This window comes from Panulirus ornatus, chromosome 2 (genome assembly GCF_036320965.1).
Source record: "Panulirus ornatus isolate Po-2019 chromosome 2, ASM3632096v1, whole genome shotgun sequence".
NCBI classification, from domain to species: domain Eukaryota; kingdom Metazoa; phylum Arthropoda; class Malacostraca; order Decapoda; family Palinuridae; genus Panulirus; species Panulirus ornatus.
Genome location: NC_092225.1, coordinates 74610935 through 74631286, shown reverse-complemented (window position 1 = coordinate 74631286; position 20352 = coordinate 74610935). Strand labels below are relative to the sequence as shown.

Below are 20352 nucleotides of genomic sequence, written 5' to 3'. Positions count from 1 at the left end.
CTCCCAGTAGGTCAAATGTGACATGGTCAAGGCTGAGCTTGGCAGGCTTAGGGAGCTGGTCTTCAGGACTTATTGGTACTAACCTATTGCAGGGTGATAAAGGTGATCGTGGCAAGAGGGGCAAGAGAGGGAAACGAGGCCCACCAGGTCCTCATGGGTCCCCTGGGGATGTTGGTCTTCTAGGAAGGCCGGTAAGTGCTGGCTAATTGGCAGGCAAAGATAATGTAAGAATTTTGGGAAAATAATTAAGTTAACCAATGAGGAAACACATAACTGATTAGGATATAATGTAAAGAGGATGAATATAGTTTGTTTTAGACTTTATTCATATTTCTTAATTGCTAATAGACCTTTTTTTGATATCATAGTCTTTCTTTATGTGGTTGGCCTTTTTGCATAACACAAAACCCTTCCCTATAGGGGTGCATAAGGAAATTCATGTTCACTGCCTGTATCACTGGGATGACATTTTAGTTACTTTCTGTTCCATGTTTTTTCCTTTTCCTCTCCTCAACCCTCTACCCATCATGGACTTTCATTCTGTTGTAATTAGTTAAAGTTGTTTATCACAGTCCTGCTCTTTTCTTGATATTTCCTTTTCTTTGAAGGGTTATCAATAATTGCAACATTTTTTTCTGATTTGAATATGAGATCAAATAATGATAGTTTTATATTCATGCTATAGTATGGTTTTCATTACTCTGGGATAGCATTTGGAAAGGAGTTGCTTTTTAAACCCATATGCATGAAATATCACCACAGCTTTGTAATACTGGATCAGTTCATTTCATGTCTGTTTACCGTGCTGAATTCATGTAGATGCAGTTTAATTAGTACTGTGAAAATCATCTGCATGTGCAGACCAGAGACATGATTAGTCTTTCGATGTATTTGAGATATAATGAATCCCTTATTCTTTGATTTTTACGACTTAAATTAGTTGCTTACCTTCAAATTATTTGCAGTAGGCTTTGCCGTTACAAGATATTCTTCTGTCTTTTTTTCTTAGCTTATTTTGTTTATGCCAGAATGAGATATCTCTTGTATAACATGAGAACATATGAAGTCAATATTTTATGTACTTTATTAATATTTCATTTCATTTTTTATTATACTTTGTCGCTGTCTCCCTTGTTAGCGAGGTAGCGCAAGGAAACAGACGAAAGAATGGCGAAACCCACCCACATACACATGTATATATGTATATGTCCACACACGCACATATACATACCTATACATCTTAACGTATATATATATATATATATATATATATATATATATATATATATACACACACACACAGACATATACATATACATGGATACACATGTGCATAATTCATACTGTCTGCCCTTATTCATTCCCGTCATCACCCTGCCACACATGAAATGAAAACCCCCTCCCCCCGCATGTGCGTGAGGTAGTGCTAGGAAAAGACGACAAAGGCCACATTCGTTCACACTCAGTCTCTAGCTGTCATGTATAATGCACAGAAACCACAGCTCCCTTTCCACGTCCATGCCCCACAAAACTTTCCATGGTTTACCCCAGACGCTTCACGTGCCCTGGTTCAATCCATTGACAGCACATCGACCCTGGTATACCACATCATTCCAATTCACTCTGTTCCTTGCATGCCTTTCACCCTCCTGCATGTTTGGGCCCCGATCACTCAAAATCTTTTTCACTCCATCTTTCCACCTCCAATTTAGTCTCCCACTTCTCCTCGTTCCCTCCATCTCTGACACATATATCCTCTTTGTCTATCTTTCCTCACTCATTCTCTCCGTGTGACCAAACCATTTCAAAACACCCTCTTCTGCTCTCTCAACCACACTCTTCTTATTACCACACATCTCTCTTACCCTTTCATTACTTACTTGATCAAACCACCTCACACCACATATTGTCCTCAAACATCTCATTTCCAGCACATCCACCCTCCTTCGCACAACTCTATCTATAGCCCACCCCTCGCAACCATATAACATTGTTGGAACCACAATTCCTTCAAACATATCCATTTTTGCTTTCCAAGATAACGTTCTCGACTTCCACACATTTTCCAACGCTCCCAGAACTTTTGCCCCCTCCTCCACCCAATGATTCACTTCAGCTTCCATGGTTCCATCCGCTGCCAAATCCACTCCCAGATATCTAAAAACTTCACTTCCTCCAGTTTTTCTCCATTCAAACTTACCTCCCAAATGACTTGTGCCTTAACCCTACTGTACCTAATAACCTTGCTCTTATTCACATTTACTCTCGACTTTCTTCTTTCGCACACTTTACCAAACTCAGTCACCAGCTTCTGCAGTTTCTCACCCGAATCAGCCACCAGCGCTGCATCATCAGCAAACAACAACTGACTCACTTCCCAAGCTCTCTCATCCACAACAAACTACATACTTGGCCCTCTTTCCAAAATTCTTGCATTCACCTCCCTAACAACCCCATCCATAAACAAATTAAACAACCATGGAGACATCATGCACCCCTGCCACAAACCAACATTCACTGAGATCCAGTCACTTTCCTCTCTTCCTACATGTACACATGCCTTACATCCTCGATAAAAACTTTTCACTGCTTCTAACAACTTGCCTCCCAACACCATATATTCTTAATACCTTCCACAGAGCATCCCTATCAACTCTATCATATGCCTTCTCCAGATCCATAAATGCTACATATAAATCCATTTGCTTTTCTAAGTATTTCTCACATACATTCTTCAAAGCAAACACCTGATCCACACATCCTCTACCACTTCTGAAACCACACTGCTCTTCCCCAATCTGATGCTCTGTACATGCCTTCACCCTCTGAATCAATACCCTCCCATATGATTTCCCAGGAATACTCAACAAACTTATACCTCAGTAATTTGACCACTCACTCTTATCCCCTTTGCCTTTGTACAATGGCACTATGCAAGCATTCCACCAGTCCTCAGGCACCTGACCATGAGTCATACATACATTAAATAACCTTACCAACCAGTCAACAATACAGTCACCCCCTTTTTTAATAAATTCCACTGCAATACCATCCAAACCTGCTGCCTTGCCGGCTTTCATCTTCTGCAAAGCCTTTACTACCTCTTCTCTGTTTATCAAATCATTCTCCCTAAAACTCTCACTTTGCACTCCACCTCGACCAAAACACCCTATATCTGCCACTCTGTCATCAAACACATTCAACAAAACTTCAAAATACTCACCCATCTCCTCCTTACATCACCACTACTTGTTATCACCTTCCCATTAGCCCCCTTCACTGACGTTCCTATTTGTTCCCTTGTCTTACACACTTTATTTACCTCCTTCCAAAACATCTTTTTATTCTTTCTAAGATTTAATGATACTCTCTCACCCCAACTCTCATTTAACCTCATTTTCACCTCTAGCACCTTTCTCTTGACCTCCTGCCTCTTTCTTTTATACATCTCCCAGTCATTTGTATTTTTTCCCTGCAAAAATTGTCCAAATGCTCCTCCCTTCTCTTTCACTAATAATCTTACTTCATCATCCCACCACTCACTACCCTTTCTAATCTGCCCACCTCCCACGCTTCTCATGACACAAGCATCTTTTGCGCAAGCCATCACTGCTTCCCTAAATACATCCCATTCCTTCCCCACTCCCCATACGTCCTTTGTTCTCACCTTTTTCCATTCTGTACTCAGTCTCTCCTGGTACTTCCTCACACATGTCTCCTTCCCAAGCTCACTTATTCTCACCACTCTCTTCACCCTAACATTCTCTTCTTTTCTGAAAACCTCTACAAATCTTCACCTTCGCCTCCACAAGATAATGATCAGACATTCCTCCAGTTGCACCTTTCAGCACATTAACATCCAAAAGCCTCTCTTTGGTGTGCCTATCAATTAACATGTAATCCAGTAATGCTCTCTGGCCATCTCTCCTACTTACATACGTATACTTATGTATATCTCTCTTTTTAAACCAGGTATTCCCAATCACCAGTCCTTTTTTAAGCACACAAATCTACAAGCTCTTCACCATTTCCATTTACAGCACTGAACACCCCCATGTACACCAATTATTCCCTCAACTGCCACATTACTCACCTTTGCATTCAAATCACCCATCACTATAACCCGGTCTCGTGCATCAAAACTACTAACACACTCACTCAGCTGCTCTCAAAACACTTGCCTCTCATGATCTTTCTTCTCATGCCCAGGTGCATATGCACCAATAATCACCCATCTCTCTCCATCCACTTTCAGTTTTATCCATATCAATCTAGAGTTTACTTTCTTACACTCTATCACATACTCCCACCACTCCTGATTCCAGAGTAGTGCTACTCCTTCCCTTGCTCATGTCCTCTCACTAACCCCTTACTTTACTCCCAAGACATTCCCAAACCACTCTTCCCCTTTACCCTTGAGCTTCGTTTCACTCAGAGCCAAAACATCTAGTTTCCTTTCCTTAAACATACTACCTATCTCTCCTTTTTTCTCATCTTGATTACATCCACACACATCTATACACTCCAATCTGAGCCTTGAAGGAGGATGAGCACTCCCCGCATGACTCCTTCTTCTGTTTCCCTGTTTAGAAAGTTGAAATACAAGGAGGATAGGGTTTCTAGGCCCCTGCTCCCATCCCCTTTAGTCTATTAATACCACTGAAATATAAGGTGTGTACTTAAAAACAGATATTTTTGTTGAAAAACACACAGAAATTTTTTCAAATATCTTAATATGCAGTAAACTATACACTCATCTGCTATGCATGGGGATGCTCTTCAAGAAAGAAGGCATATGTAGTAGTTTTGCATTACATGTGCCTTATAGTTTATGGGGAAATAGGATGAGTTCTTAACACATCCCAGTGTTCTCTATTTCTAAGTCGAACCACATGAAAAAGTGCACTCATTAATTCTGAAGATATGATTTACATAAGGAACCTTTACACATGATACTTAAAGACATTTCCTTCTGATTTTGAACATTACCCAAATCTGCAAATTTTTTTTCGGTTTCCCTTCATAGGATAGAGGAATTCAAACAGCAACAAACCACTGGGTCCCTTGAAGGCTGTTCGTTTTAGTGGAGATAATATGAAAATCATAGAGCATTGTGGTAAGAGAAGAAATACGTACATAATGAAAATTGAAAAATATTATAGACCTTTCTTGTAGCTAAGGATGCACAAATAATTTCATTTGTGGATTTGAGGAGAAATATCAATATTAAATGTATCTATGGTACCACTTTCAACCACTGTGATTGGTAAATCATTCCATATGTGAACAATGCTGTTGAAGAAAAAGTATTTTGCCTCGCTTGAGGTAAATAATTTTTCCCACAAGTTTGTAAGCATTACTGTGCATGAAATCAGACAAATCTATCCCAGTGTAAGTCATTAGATCAAGATTGTTGCCTTTGATAATATTGGATGCCTGCATGAAATCACCCCCTTAACCTTCTCTTTTCTAAACTAGATAAATTTGAGTTAGATCACAGAGGATTTACTTCTCAGTCTAAGAATCATCCTGGTAGCTCATCTCGGTACTTTCTCCATTCTGTCTCTATTCCTTCAAGTTGGATGACCAAAACTGAACACAATATTCAAGACTGGAATGCATGAGCAATAATTTTGGATGTCTGTATCAAATCATGCCCTTAACCTTCACTTTTCTAAACTAAATAGATTTAAGTCATGGAGTTGGCTCACACAGGATTTGCTTCTCAGTCCAGGAAACATCCTGGTAGCCTGTCTCTTACTTTCTCCATACTGTCTTTGTCTTTCCTTTGGTAGGGTGATCAAAACTGAACATGGTATTCAAGATGGGGATGCATGAGTGATAATTTTGGATGCCTTTATCAAATCATCCCCTTAACTTACCCTTTTCTAAACTAAATAGATTTGTCATTGAGACAGCTCTTGTATGATTTGCTTCTCAGCCTGGGAATCATCTTGTTAGCTCATCTTTGCACTTTCTCCATTTTGTCTATGTCTTACCTCAAGTAGGGTGACCAGAACTGAACACAATATATTTAAGTTGGGGATGCATTAGTGCCTTTAAAGTAAAAGGATAATATCCATGGGTGTAAATTAGATAGCCCTACCTATAAACCCAAGAATTTTGTCCTCCTTTTAATTGCTTCTGTGGACTGTTTACTTTGCTTTAGATCACCAGAGCTTATTACACCCAAGTTTTGCAGTTAAACAGAGCTCATACTTTAGCTTACCTTTTCATGGTTACTTCCAACATGTAAAACTTTGCGCTTGTCAGTATTAGAATTCACATCCCACCTATGAGCCCAGTCTTTCAGTTTGTATTTGTCTATCTGAAGCTGCAGACATTTAGTTTCTTTTGTAGATTTTTTCCCAACTTAGTATTATCTGTGAATTTCAATATCTTACACATAAGCTCATTATCAATCCACACTAGCAAGGTAGCACTGGGAAACAGACAAAGAAAGACACATCTGGTAGCATACATATGCAAAATACATGTATGTACAAATGTACATATATACATACATACATGTACATAAACATAAACACATGTACATATACATACATATACATAATATACTTGCTCACTGTCATCCATTTCTGATGCCTCCCCACCCCACAGGAAACAGCACAAATGCATAAAAGAAAAACTAACACATACATTCTCCTCTTCTTTCCCATACTTAATTGCCACTTCCACATTAACGAGGTAACCCTAAGAAAACAGGTGGAAAAACAGCCACATCCACTCACATATATACACAAGCTTTTATATGTAATGCACCAAAACCACAGCTGTCTATCTACATCCATGCCCTACAGACCTTTCCATGGTTTAGCCTGGACATTTCACATGCCCCGGTTCAATCCATTGACAGCACGTTGACCCCAGTATACCACATCATTTCTGTTGACTCTATTCCATGCACAGCTTTCACCCTCCTGCATGCTCAGAATCTTTTTCCCTCCATCTTTCCATCTCCAATTTGGGCACCCCATTCTCCTTATTCCCTTCACTTCTGACTCGCATATCTTCTTTGATAACCTTTCCTCACTTATTCTTTCCATATGTCCAAAACATTTCAACACACATTCTGCTCTCTCTCTACCAGACTCTTTCTGTTACCACACATATCTCTTACCCTTTCATTACTTACTTGATCAAACCACCCCACACCACACATTGTCCTTAAACATTTCATTTCCAACACGTTTGCTTTCCTCTGCACAACCCTATCTATAGCCCATCCCTCACAACTAATTTTTTTTTTTCTGGGTTGGAGGCTCCAGTTATGGACAAGAGTCCACATCAAGGCCAGGCCTTAATTGAAACAGAGAAAATTATGAAGTAGAAAAAGAAAAGACGAGAAAGTACTTCAGAATTTTTGAGGACATGAAACACTTTTGTTTTGAAATGTGCCTGGTCATTGGTATTGGGAAAGACATGAGAAGGTAGAGAGTCCTAAAGCTTCAATATATAGGGAAAGAAGCAGGTATCAAAACTTCCCACCCTTGAGTTGCCAATGGCCACACAATAATCATGTGATGCAGCAGCTTGCCAAGTATTGCATGGTGTAGCTAGTGGTCGGGGCACACAGGCAGCCAGTTCTCGGGAGCAAAAACCAAGTAATACCTATAGACGAGGGAAAGTGAACCAATATTGTGGCATAGATCAAGAGGCTTTACTTTGGAAGTTAGCCTGGGACAGTTTATAAGTTGGACTGCTTTCAACTCTGACAAGTAAAGATACAGAGACAGAACCACCCCAAATGTTAGAGCAGTACTCCATACAAGGATGAGTCATTCCCTAGTATAAACAGAGCAACTGTTCATTAGAGAAGATGTTTCGACATCTGAACAGGACACCCAGTTTCTTAGAGGCAGACTTAGCTATTCCTGTAATGTGGGGTTTCAAAGAAAGAGTGGATGGTACAGTAATACTGAGTACATTCATTGAGTCAAGAGGTGGAATTACAGAACTATCAAAGGAAAGGTGAGTTGTGAGGAGTTTTTGATAGAGATAGGTAGAAATTGGGTCTTGGAGTCATGATACTTTACAAGATTTTGAGTACCCCACTGAGATATCCTGTTCAAGTCTGAGTTTATTGAGGAAGCTATGTCAAGATGAGATGCAGATCAAGTGAGAGAATAGGGAGCAGAATTGAAGGATATGGATTAATGCAATGTTGAGTCATCAGCGTATGAGTGCATTGGATTATTTGTAGAGGAGAGGAGATCGTTGAAAAAAAAGGAGAAAAAGTGTAGGAGGCAGGACAGAACCTTGAGGGACACTGCTGTTGTTAGAGAAAAGGCAGGAGGCTGATCCATCAACAACCACAGAGATAGATCGGGTGGAGAGGAATCTAGATATGAAGGAGAAAAGTGAGAGAGGGAAACCAAAAGGGGGAAGCTTAGAGGAGACCCCGATGCCTCACCCTGTTGAAAGCCTTAGATATGTCAATGGGAACTACACATGAGTCCACAAAATCTTTCAGGGATAATGACCAGACATTAGTAAGACAGGAAAGAATATCACTAATGGATCTCACCATACAGAAGCCATACTGGTGATCAGAGAAGACTATGATTTTCGAAGTATTTAAGGATATGGAGGTTGAGGGGGGATTTAAAGATTTTGGAAATGGTAGATGTCAAAGCAATAGGATGATAGTTAGAGGGGTCAGAATGGTCATCCTTCTTAGCGACCGGATGCATCAATGCATTGTTTCCAAGGAGGAAAAGTTTTGGTTTTTAAGCAGAAACAAAACAGACGAGCAAGCACAGGTGCAAGTTCAAAGGCCCACTCTTTCAGTACATGGGGATGGATGCCATTACGACTGTAAGCTTTGCTTGTGTCCGGAGAAAGAAGTGCTTTTTGGACAGTCTAAAAAGAGGTTACGGGAAAAGGCATAGGATTAGTAAGAGGAGCAACAGTGGTTGAAGGAATGTTAGAGTTATCCAATTTGGAGTTAGAGGAGAAACAAGAACCAAACAGAGTTGCTTTGTCAATGGAAGAGACAGCCATAGTACAGTCGAAATGGAAAAGTGAAGGAAAAGGTAGGGCGACAGAAGTTGTTAGAGATGCCTTTTGCTAAAGTCCAGAAAAACCTATCAGTGGATGACGAGGAGAGGTTATTGCACTTCCTTTGAATAAAGGAACACATCACATGACGGATATGTGCTTGCAGTGATAAAAGCTGAATAGGAGCCAGAGGAAGGAGAGTTTTCCAATCCCAGTATCTTGATCCCTTGTCTGAATAGCCTCAGAACAGGAATGGTTGAACCATGGATTGGATGAAGAAGTTGTCTTGGAGGAAGTGGGGTTAAATGCTTTCATTCCTTCAAGAATAATGTTTGCTATGTATTTGATGGAGATGGAAGCATCACCACATTAGAGACAGTAATTTACCTTAAGAAATTCAGAAAAGAAGTTATGTAAGTTATTCCAGTCAGCTTTGTTGTTGGAACTACTATTCCTTCAAACATACCCGATGTTGCTCTTCTAGAAAACGTTCCCTTTTTCCACACATTCTTCAGTGCAACCAGAATCTTTGCTCCCTCATGCACCAGATGACTTTCTTCTTCTTCCATTGTTCCATTCACTGCCATGTTCATTCCCAGAAATCTAAAACACTTCACTCAGACAGTAATTTACCTTAAGAAATTCAGAAAAGAAGTTATGTAAGTTATTCCAGTCAGCTTTGTTGTTAAAACTACTATTCCTTCAAACATACCCAATGTTGCTCTTCTAGAAAACATTATCTTTTTCCACACATTCTTCAGCACAACCAGAATCTTTGCTCCCTCACGCACCAGATGACTTTCTTCTTCCTCCATTGTTCCATTCACTGCCATGTTCATTCCTAGAAATCTAAAACACTTCACTCCCCTAAATTTTCTCCATTTGAATTTACATCCCACCCAACTTGCCCCTCAACCCTGCTGAATTTATTACCCTCGCTCTTATTCACATTTACTCTCAACTTTCTCCTTTCACACACTTTTCGAAACTCAGCTACCAATTTCTGCAGTTTCTCACCTGAATCAGCCACCAGTGCTGTATCATCAGTAGACAATTGTCTCACTTCCCAGGCCTTCTCATCCCCAACAGACTGCATACTTGCCCCTTTCTTGAAGACTTGCATTAACCTCCCTCACCATCCCATCTGTGAACAAATTAAACAACCATGGTGACATCTCATACCCCTGCTTCAGAACAACCTTCACTTGGAACCATTCACTCTCCTCTCTTCCTACTTGTATGCATGCCTTACACCCTTGATAAAAACTTTTCACTACTTCTAGCAGCTTACCTCCCACACCATATACTCTTAAGACCTTCCTCAAAGTATCTCTATCACATGACAGCTAGAGAATGAGTGAGCAGATGTATATACACATGTATACATATAAATGCCCATATACATACATATACATGTCAACATATACTTACATATCCATACACATACACAGACTTATACATATATACACATTTACATATTCATACTTGCTTGCCTTCATCCATTCCTATCGCTACCCCTCCCCACAGGAAACAGCATCACTACCCCCTGCTTCAGTGAGGTAGCGCTTGGAAAACAAGAAAAAGAGGCCAACATTCATTCACACAGTCTCTAGCTGTCATGTGTAATGCACCGAAACAACAGCTCCCTATCCACATCCAGGCCCCACAGACCTTCCTTGGTTTACCCCAGACGTTTCACATGCCCTGGTTCAGCCCATTGACAGCACGCCGACCCCAGTATACCACATTGTTCCATTTCACTTTATTCCTTCCACGCCTTTCTCCCTCGTGTATGTTCAGGCCCCAATCGCTCAAAATCTTTTTCACTTCATCCTTCCACCTCCAATATAGTCTCCCACTTCTTGTTGCCTCCACCTCTTACACATATATCCTCTATGTCAATCTTTTCTCACTCATTCTCTCCATATATCCAAACTATTTGAACACCCCCCCCCCTTTCCTCTGCTCTCTCAACCATACTCATTTTATTTCCACACATCTCTCTTACCCATTCATTACTTACTCGATCAAAAAACCTCACATCACATATTGTCCTCAAACATTTCATTTTCAACACATCCACCCTCCTCCATACAACCCTACCTGTAGCCCATGCCTTGTAACCATATGATATTGTTGAAACTACAGTTCATTTGAATATAACCCCTTTTGCTCTCTTAGATAATGTTCTCTCCTTCCACACATTCTTCATCATTCCCAGAACTTTTGCCTCCTCCCCCACCCTGTGACTCATTTCCGCTTCCATGGTTCCATTCACTGCTAAGTTCACTCCCAGATATCTAGAACACTTCACTTCCTCCAATCTTTCTCCATTCAAACTTACATCCCAATTAACTTGTCCCTCAACCTTACTGAACCTAATAACCTTGCTCTCACTCACATTTACTCTCAACTTACTCCTTTCACACACTTTTCCAAACTCAGTCACCAACTGCAGTTTCTCACTTGAATCAGCCACTAGAGCTGTATCATCAGTGAACAACAACTTACTCACTTCCCAGGCCTTCTCATCCCCAGCAGACTGCATACTTGCTCCTGTCTCCAGAACTCTTGCATTTACATCCCTAACCACCCCATCCATAAACAAGGAAAATAATAAGTTCCCAAGTGCTTTTTTGTGTAATAGTCACATTATCAGGGAGATACAAGAATGAGATAGAAGGCTTAGAACAGTCAGTTTACATAAGATGGGACAGATTTAAGATTCCATTGTATATAAACTGACTGTTCTATGTCTTCTGTCTCATTCTTATATCTCCCTTGATGATGAGATCATTACAGAAAAGTGCACTTGGGAACTTATCATGTTCATTTTTCCTCGTGGTCATCAGCAAGTACTAGATCATGTGCACCACTTTTACCTATTGCAATATATATACGTAGATATATTTTTTCATACTTTATTGCCATTTCCCACATTGCCAAGGTAGCGCCAGGAACAGATGAGAAAAGGCCGCATTTGCTGAAAGAAGTTTCCGTCATTCTTTTAATTCCAGAAGAAACAAATCCAGCTCACCCCCTCCTGTCACTGTCTCTATAAAGAACAAAACACCAACCAGAGTAGGCATCATATATGACACACACAACTCTCTCCCCGCACCAGTAACTTGAACACAAAATATATGCCTTCAGAACACTGACTGGCATTGGATTTAGACAAGAAGGAGAATGTTATACAAGCAATTCATCTGCTCTACTTTAAACTATGCCTCAACAGCCTGGTTTTCCACCCTCTCAAGAGCACATATAACAAAGCTGCAAACCACACTGCACTTAGAACAATCACTGGCTGTGTAGCAACCACAAACACTTAATGACTGTGAAACAAAGGTCCTACTAATACAGACCTACCTCAACATCCTCAGTACCATTTTCTTTGCAGTTTCACTGACCCCCCCCCCCCTCCAAACTGCTGTAATTAACTCCCAACCCCAGTGTAGAAATAAAATGCTTACACCTTTCTCACACTTCAGTAACCTCTGCTCACAGATCCCACCAACCTAAACAAATATTACACTAACAGAAGACATACTCAGTGAAATACCCAACAGACATTGAACATTCGACCTTCAAGCCAGTTTTAAACTCCAGTCTACTAGACATACACCCTACAGAACATTCAGCAGAAACCACACCCACCAGAGAAACTCAAGTCGCACTTTCCCACTTATTCTCTGGACTTCATCCATCAGTACATGACTACAAAAGCTGTTTCAGCTGTTTCAACATATTCCAAGACACTTCATGTCCCAATACAACTACCGTAAAGTAGACTCTGAGCACTTACTATTCAATTATCTTGCACTCTCTGTGCATAGATGCACAGCATCACATTTGATGACCTGTGGTCCAGACTAGCAAATATGCCTAGTTTCCTAAATGCTGCTGGGATCTTATAAGGATAGAATGGATTCCTGGGGCAGGAAGTAAGTATGTATGTATATACAATATATATCCACACCACCCTAAACTGTGCCTCACCTGCTTGGTCACCTGTCCTATCAAACATAAATATAAAAAAAACAGGAAACTATACAAAACAATTGGAACAATTGCCTGCTAGCAACCACAAACATTCATGGCTTGCAGAAACAAAAAACTTCCAGTACAATTTCATCTACGTATGCTTGGCACTCAGATCTTTGCAAGAGCTTAAGATCCTTTGCTCCCAAACTAATCCATAACCCACCACTAATCCCTGAGTGAAAGTAAGAAATGACCTCTACAGTTACAGGTCTTCCTTTCTCTAACAAACATATTAGTGACAAATAGTAAAAAACTGCTCTCCCAAATTGGATTTAAACACAACCACACCAGACTTGTCTGATATTTACTCCCCAAAGTGTATTGGATTCATCTGCACTAAATACTTGTCGTGGAATGGTTATTTTTCAGTAATTCCCAGCAGATTTCAAGATACCTTTTCATGGCATCAGCATTAGCACTTGGAGCTGCACAAGTCACTTTAATATTATGCAAGCTACTGTGCTCTTTGAATCTTGTAGACCAACATAGAATGGTGACAAAATGTTCCATTTTAGATCTCTCATCTTTGGAAGTGGATCCAGTGGAAGTGGAAACTGCTCTCTTGCTCAACTCAAAGCATTTTGAAATATTCTATTTCATTTCTAAACTAATGCACTACCCCTTGGCCTTTGTACCACAGCACTTCTTTTAACTCTTTTTGCCTATGAGACTGGTTTTAGCTGGGATGGAGGTCTGTAGAAAGTTCAGTTGGTGCGCAAGTTGTATACAGTTCTCACATGGGCCATTAGTTCTGTCAAAAGAACTGCCATCAAGAATGAGTTTACTCCATCAAATGGCAACTGGTGGCTGGCTTGCAGACATTGCTTTGGATCTGATGTGACTGAGCATGCCAAATTTGAAAGTGTAACTGTGGATATCTTTGAATTGGTGAAAAACTTGTTTTGTGTGTATTCATGGAATGGTTAGGGACTTGTGTTTGATGGAAGATTAGGCTGTAACAGCTTCCTGTAATGATTAAGGGGAATTTTGAAGATTTTTTTTGTATTTTTCAGTTAAGAAAATTTGCTTTGTAGATTAGGTGCTTAAACTGTTATAGCAGACAAAAAACTGAAAGGTAGTGAAATTCCTTATTTCCAGGCATCAAGAGCCTCTTTCCACTCTCTAAATTCAAATAACAACAGCTGATGATGAATTATCAAGCTGTATATATCATTTTCTTAATATATTTAAGGGTTCTCTACTCCCTTTTTCACTGTGTTGGTTGTTTAGGAGCTACTTTGTTATTACTTCTCTTATTTTTATCTGATGACAATTCACCAGGTTGAGTAAGTTGTTTTGCTGATAGAATTTTTGTCAGTATACACTACAATTTTTTTTCTTAAATGCATTTGTATTATCAGAAAGAATGTAGAAATCATGGAATTACTTAGTTTTGTGTCATTCAGTAGACCTAATGATAATGATACCATCAGTAAGAGAGAATGAATATAGTAAAATGTATGCATTGTTGTTATTGTGCTGGTCCTCAGAATATGACGGAGATTGTAAGTACTTATCTCTGTTTTTCTTTTTGACTGTTGTAAGGTTTTTATTAATTGACACTGGTATTGAGATATTCAATCTTTTTGAGATTTTGTTGCTCTTTTTTTAACATTGTCGTTGAGATATTTGTCATCCTTTAACTCCTTAACCCTTGATACTGAAATCATATGAAATAGTTTCTGTTAGAAGGAAATGCTGTACAGTACTGTATTAATCTATCAGATATGCTCATGTTTCTTTCTATGGTTGTATGTGTTAAGTAAATCTGTGCCAACTTTGTGTAGTTTTTTGGGGTTTCATCTATTTTGATATTCATGAATCTTGTATTATGAAGGGTATCCAGGGCCCACCAGGCCCCCCAGGTCCACCCGGAGTTGGCCAAAAAGGAGAGCCTGGTCAACCTGGTCCACCTGGCCTTTCCAGTGGTGGGTTCTTGAATGGCATCTTGGTATGTGTTTATTACTCTTTGGTATTGTTTCACCCTACATATATGAAGAGTCATGTTATACTATCAAGTAAGCAAATCAAATGTCATAAATTAATTGTTGGCTCGCACCTTACACTTGTGCAGCAAGAGATGAATTGATACAATGGCATATTTCAGTAGTGTTTCATTAACACTGCAGGGCAGCAGCAGTTCTGATGTTGCAGACATGCAACCTCCTGATAGCTCACTGATCGTGGGTCCACGTGGACCGGCTGGATCACCAGGGCCTGCAGGACCCCCTGGACCCCCTGGACCCCCTGGACCTAAAGGGCCATCTCAGGATGGAGATAATCAGATGTACATCCCAGTCCCAGGATCCCCAGGCCCTCCTGGACCACCAGTAAGACAGTAAACTGTAGTATCATGAAGTTAGGATACCCAGTTACTTGTGTATTACCAAGTGGTTGTGGGTAATTTTCTAAAGCCCCTGAAGAATAACACTTCTGTGATTTTATATCATCTGATACAGGCTTAAAATTGATATCCATGAAACATCACTGTGATGGTTTTAGGGAGCCCCTGGAAATCCAGGCTTGTCTGTGGAGGGACCACAAGGACCACGTGGACTCACTGGAGCACCAGGTCACAGTCTGCCTGGAGACCCTGGACCCCCAGGACCACCAGGCCAGCCTGGCTATGGTCAAAGAGGTGAGAATATGTTGTTTTTAAACTACTTAAAACGTATGGAGGGCTTTATGTTCAAGTAAAATGGTAATAAAATAACCACAAATGTCTACCAACTGATACATCATATGTGTAAAACTTGTCCTCCTTGTTACAGATTTTATTAAAAATTAGTGAGGGTAAGTAATATAGCAGTTGAGGGTATAATTGGTGCACATGGGTTATTCATAGTAATGAATGGAAATGGTGAAGAGCTTGTGAAGTTGTGTGCTGAAAAAATGCCTCGTGATTGGGAATACCTGGTTTAAAAAATAGATATACACAAGTATACGTATGTGATTAAAAGAGATGGTCAAAGGGCATCATTAGACTACTTATTAATTGATAGATGTGTAAAAGAGAGACTTTTGGATGTAAATGTGCTGAGAGGGGCAGCTGGTGGGATGTCTGATCACTACCTGGTGGAGGCAAGGGTGAAGATTTGTAGAAGTTTTCAAAAAAGAGGAGCTAATATTGGGGAGAAGAGAGTGGTGAGAGTGAGCATGGAAAGGAGACTTATGTGAAGAAATATCAGGAAAAGATTGAATGTAGAATGGCAAAAGGTAGGGGCAAATAAAGAGAGGGGAGTGGGTGAGAAATGTGAGGTATTTAGGGAAGAAGTGATGGCATGTGCAAGAGGTGCATGTGGCATGCAAATGGTGGGAGGTGGGCAGGTTAAAAAGGGTAGTGAGTGGTGGGATGAAGAGAGAAGTTCTTAGTGAAAGAGAAAAGAGAGGGTGGTACTTATAAGGAAGGAGTGCAGATTATTGGGAGATGTATAAGAGACAGCAGCAGCAGGGGTTGTAAAAGAGGGCAAATTAGAGTTGGGAATGAGAAAGTATCATTAAAATTTTGGGAGAGTAAAAGGATGTTTTGGAAGGAGGTAAATAATGGGTGAAAGACAAGAGATCAAATGGGGACATCGGAGAAGGGAGCTAAATGAGAAGTGATAACAGATAGTGATGGAGTGAGGCGATGAAGTGAATATTTTGAAGGATTGTTGAATCTGATGATAGAGTGGCAGATGTAGTTTCTTAGGGTCAGGGTGGTAAGTGAAGTGAGAGGGTCCGGGAGAGTGGTTTCAAGAAAAGAGAGGAGGTGGTGAAAGCCTTGCAGAAGGTAAAATCTGGCAAGGCAGTGGGATTGAATGATATTACAGTTGAATTTATTTAGAAATGGGGTGACTGTTGTTGATTGGTTGGTAAGGATATTTCGTGTATGTATGCATCATGGTGAAGTGTCTGAGGATTAGAGGAATGCACGTATAATGCTATTGTAAAAAGGCAGAGAGTATAAAGGTGAATGTTCAACTACAGAGGCATAAGTTTGTTGAGTTTGTCTGGAAAAGTATATGAGAGGGTATTGAGTTAGAAGTTGAAGGCATGTACAGAGCATCAGATTGTGGAGGAGCAGTGTAATTTCAGATGTGGTAGAGGATGTATGAATCAGGTGTTTGCTTTGAAGGATGTGTGTAAGAAATACTTGGAAAAACAGGTGGATTTGTTTGTGGCATTTATGGATCTGGAGAAGGCATATGATATGGTTGATAGAGATGCTTTGTGAAAAGTCTTAAGAGTATATGGTGCGGTAGGTAAGGTGCTAGAAGCAGTGAGAAGTTTTTATTAAGGGTGTAAGGCATGTGTATGAATTGGAAGAAAGGAGAGTGACTGGTTCACAGTAAAAGGTTGGTGTGCAGCAAGGGTGTGTGATGTCACTATGTTTATTTAATTTCTTTATGGATGGGATATTGAGGGACGTAATGCAAGAGTTTTGGAGAGAGGGGAAGTATGCTGTCTGTTGGGGATGAGAGGGCATGGGAAGGGAGTCAGTTGTTCTTTGCCAATGATACAGCACTGGTGGCTGATTTGAGTAAGAAACAGCAGAAGTAGGTGATTGGTGATTGAGTTTGGAAGTGTGTGTGAAAGGAGAAAGTTGAAAGTAAATGTGATTGAAAGCAAGGTTATTAGGTTTAGCAGGTTTAAGGGACAAGGTAGTTTGGATGTAAGTTTGAATGGAGAAAAATTGGAGGATACAAGAGAAAGAATACTTTCCACATATTACCTGCATGTCATAGAAGGCAACTAAAAGGGATGGGAGTAGGGGGATGGAAATCCTCCCCTCCAGTTTTTACTTTTCCAAAAGAAGGAATGGAGATGGGGGCTGTGAGGATTTCCCCTCAAAGGCTCAGATCTCTGTTCTTGATGCTACCTTGCTAAAGTAGGAAGTGGCAAATTTGTATATAAAAAAAGAATATATATATATATATATATATATATATTTTTTTTTTTTTTTTTTGCTGGTCTCCCGCGTTTGCGAGGTAGCGCAAGGAAACAGACGAAAGAATTGGCCCAACCCACCCCTTACACATGTATATACATACACGTCCACACACGCAAATATACATACCTACACAGCTTTCCATGGTTTACCCCAGATGCTTCACATGCCCTAATTCAATCCACTGACAGCACGTCAACCCCGGTATACCACATCGATCCAATTCACTCTATTCCTTGCCCTCCTTTCACCCTCCTGCAAGTTCGGGCCCCGATCACACAAAATCTTTTTCACTCCATCTTTCCACCTCCAATTTGGTCTCCCACTTCCCCTCGTTCCCTCCACATCCGACACATATATCCTCTTGGTCAATCTTTCCTCACTCATTCTCTCCATGTGCCCAAACCATTTCAAAACACCCTCTTCTGCTCTCTCAACCACGCTCTTTTTATTTCCACACATCTCTCTTACCCTTACGTTACTTACTCGATCAAACCACCTCACACCACACATTGTCCTCAAACATCTCATTTCCAGCACATCCATCCTCCTGCGTACAACTCTATCCATAGTCCACATCTCGCAACCATACAACATCGTTGGAACCACTATTCCTTCAAACATACCCATTTTTGCTTTCCGAGATAATGTTCTCGACTTCCACACATTCTTCAAGGCTCCCAGGATTTTTGCCCCCTCCCCCACCCTATGATCCACTTCCGCTTCCATGGTTCCATCCGCTGCCAGATCCACTCCCAGATATCTAAAACACTTTACTTCCTCCAGTTTTTCTCCATTCAAACTTACCTCCCAATTGACTTGACCCTCAACCCTACTGTACCTAATTACTTTGCTCTTATTCACATTTACTCTTAACTTTCTTCTTTCACACACTTTACCAAACTCAGTCACCAGCTTCTGCAGTTTCTCACATGAATCAGCCACCAGCACTGTATCATCAGCGAACAACAACTGACTCACTTCCCAAGCTCTCTCATCCAAAACAGACTTCATACTTGCCTCTCTTTCTGAAACTCTTGCATTCACCTCCCTAGCAACCCCATCCATAAACAAATTAAACTAACCATGGAGACATCACACACCCCTGCTGCAAACCTACATTCACTGAGAACCAATCACTTTCCTCTCTTCCTACACGTACACATGCCTTACATCCTCGATAAAAACTTTTCACTGCTTCTAACAACTTGCCTCCCACACCATATATTCTTAATGCCTTCCACAGAGCATCTCTATCAACTCTATCATATGCCTTCTCCAGATCCATAAATGCTACATACAAATCCATTTGCTTTTCTAAGTATTTCTCACATACATTCTTCAAAGCAAACACCTGATCCACACATCCTCTACCACTTATGAAACCACACTGCTCTTCCCCAATCTGATGCTCTGTACATGATTTCACCCTCTCAATCAATACCCTCCCATATAATTTACCAGGAATACTCAACAAACTTATACCTCTGTAATTTGAGCACTCACTCTTATCCCCTTTGCCTTTGTACAATGGCACTGTGCACGCATTCCGCCAATCCTCAGGCACCTCACCATGAGTCATACATACATTAAATAACCTTACCAACCAGTCAAAAATACAGTCACCCCCTTTGTTAATAAATTCCACTGCAATACCATCCAAACCAGCTGCCTTGCCGGCTTTCATCTTCCGCAAAGCTTTTACTACCTCTTCTCTGTTTACCAAATCATTTTCCCTAACCCTCTCACTTTGCACACCACCTCGACCAAAACACCCTATATATGCCACTCTATCATCAAACACATTCAACAAACCTTCAAAATACTCACTCCATCTCCTTCTCACATCACCACTACTTGTTATCACCTCCCCATTTGCGCCCTTCACTGAAGTTCCCATTTGCTCCCTTGTCTTACGCACTTTATTTACCTCCTTCCAGAACATCTTTTTAGTCTCCTTAAAATTTAATGATACTCTCTCACCCCAACTCTCATTTGCCCTCTTTTTCACCTCTTGCACCTTTCTCTTGACCTCCTGTCTCTTTCTTTTATACATCTCCCACTCAATTGCATTTTTTCCCTGCAAAAATCGTCCAAATGCCTTTCTCTTCTCTTTCACTAATAATCTTACTTCTTCATCCCACCACTCACTACCCTTTCTAATCAACCCACCTCCCACTCTTCTCATGCCATATATATATATATATATATATATATATATATATATATATATATATATATATATATATATATATATTTTTTTTAATTTTTTTTTTTTTTTTTTTTTTTTAAATTTTCCAAAAGAAGGAACTGAGGGGGCCAGGTGAGGATATTCCGAAAAAGGCCCAGTCCTC

At 40.3% G+C, this 20352-nt stretch overlaps 1 protein-coding gene and 1 long non-coding RNA gene across 2 annotated transcripts in view; one reads left to right on the top strand and one right to left on the bottom strand.

The window, feature by feature from the left end:
• The window catches only part of LOC139757283 (uncharacterized), a 357868-nt gene that overhangs the window by 102005 nt on the left and 235511 nt on the right, over positions 1-20352 (bottom strand). The gene's annotated exons all lie outside the window — the stretch shown is intronic.
• Positions 1-20352, top strand: part of LOC139757279 (uncharacterized) — a 791816-nt gene that overhangs the window by 627204 nt on the left and 144260 nt on the right. Inside the window, exons 24-27 of the mRNA XM_071677629.1 lie at positions 93-191; positions 14906-15019; positions 15198-15398; positions 15571-15706. Of these exons, the coding sequence (XP_071533730.1) occupies positions 93-191; positions 14906-15019; positions 15198-15398; positions 15571-15706 (550 nt within the window). The remainder of the gene's footprint in view (positions 1-92; positions 192-14905; positions 15020-15197; positions 15399-15570; positions 15707-20352) is intronic.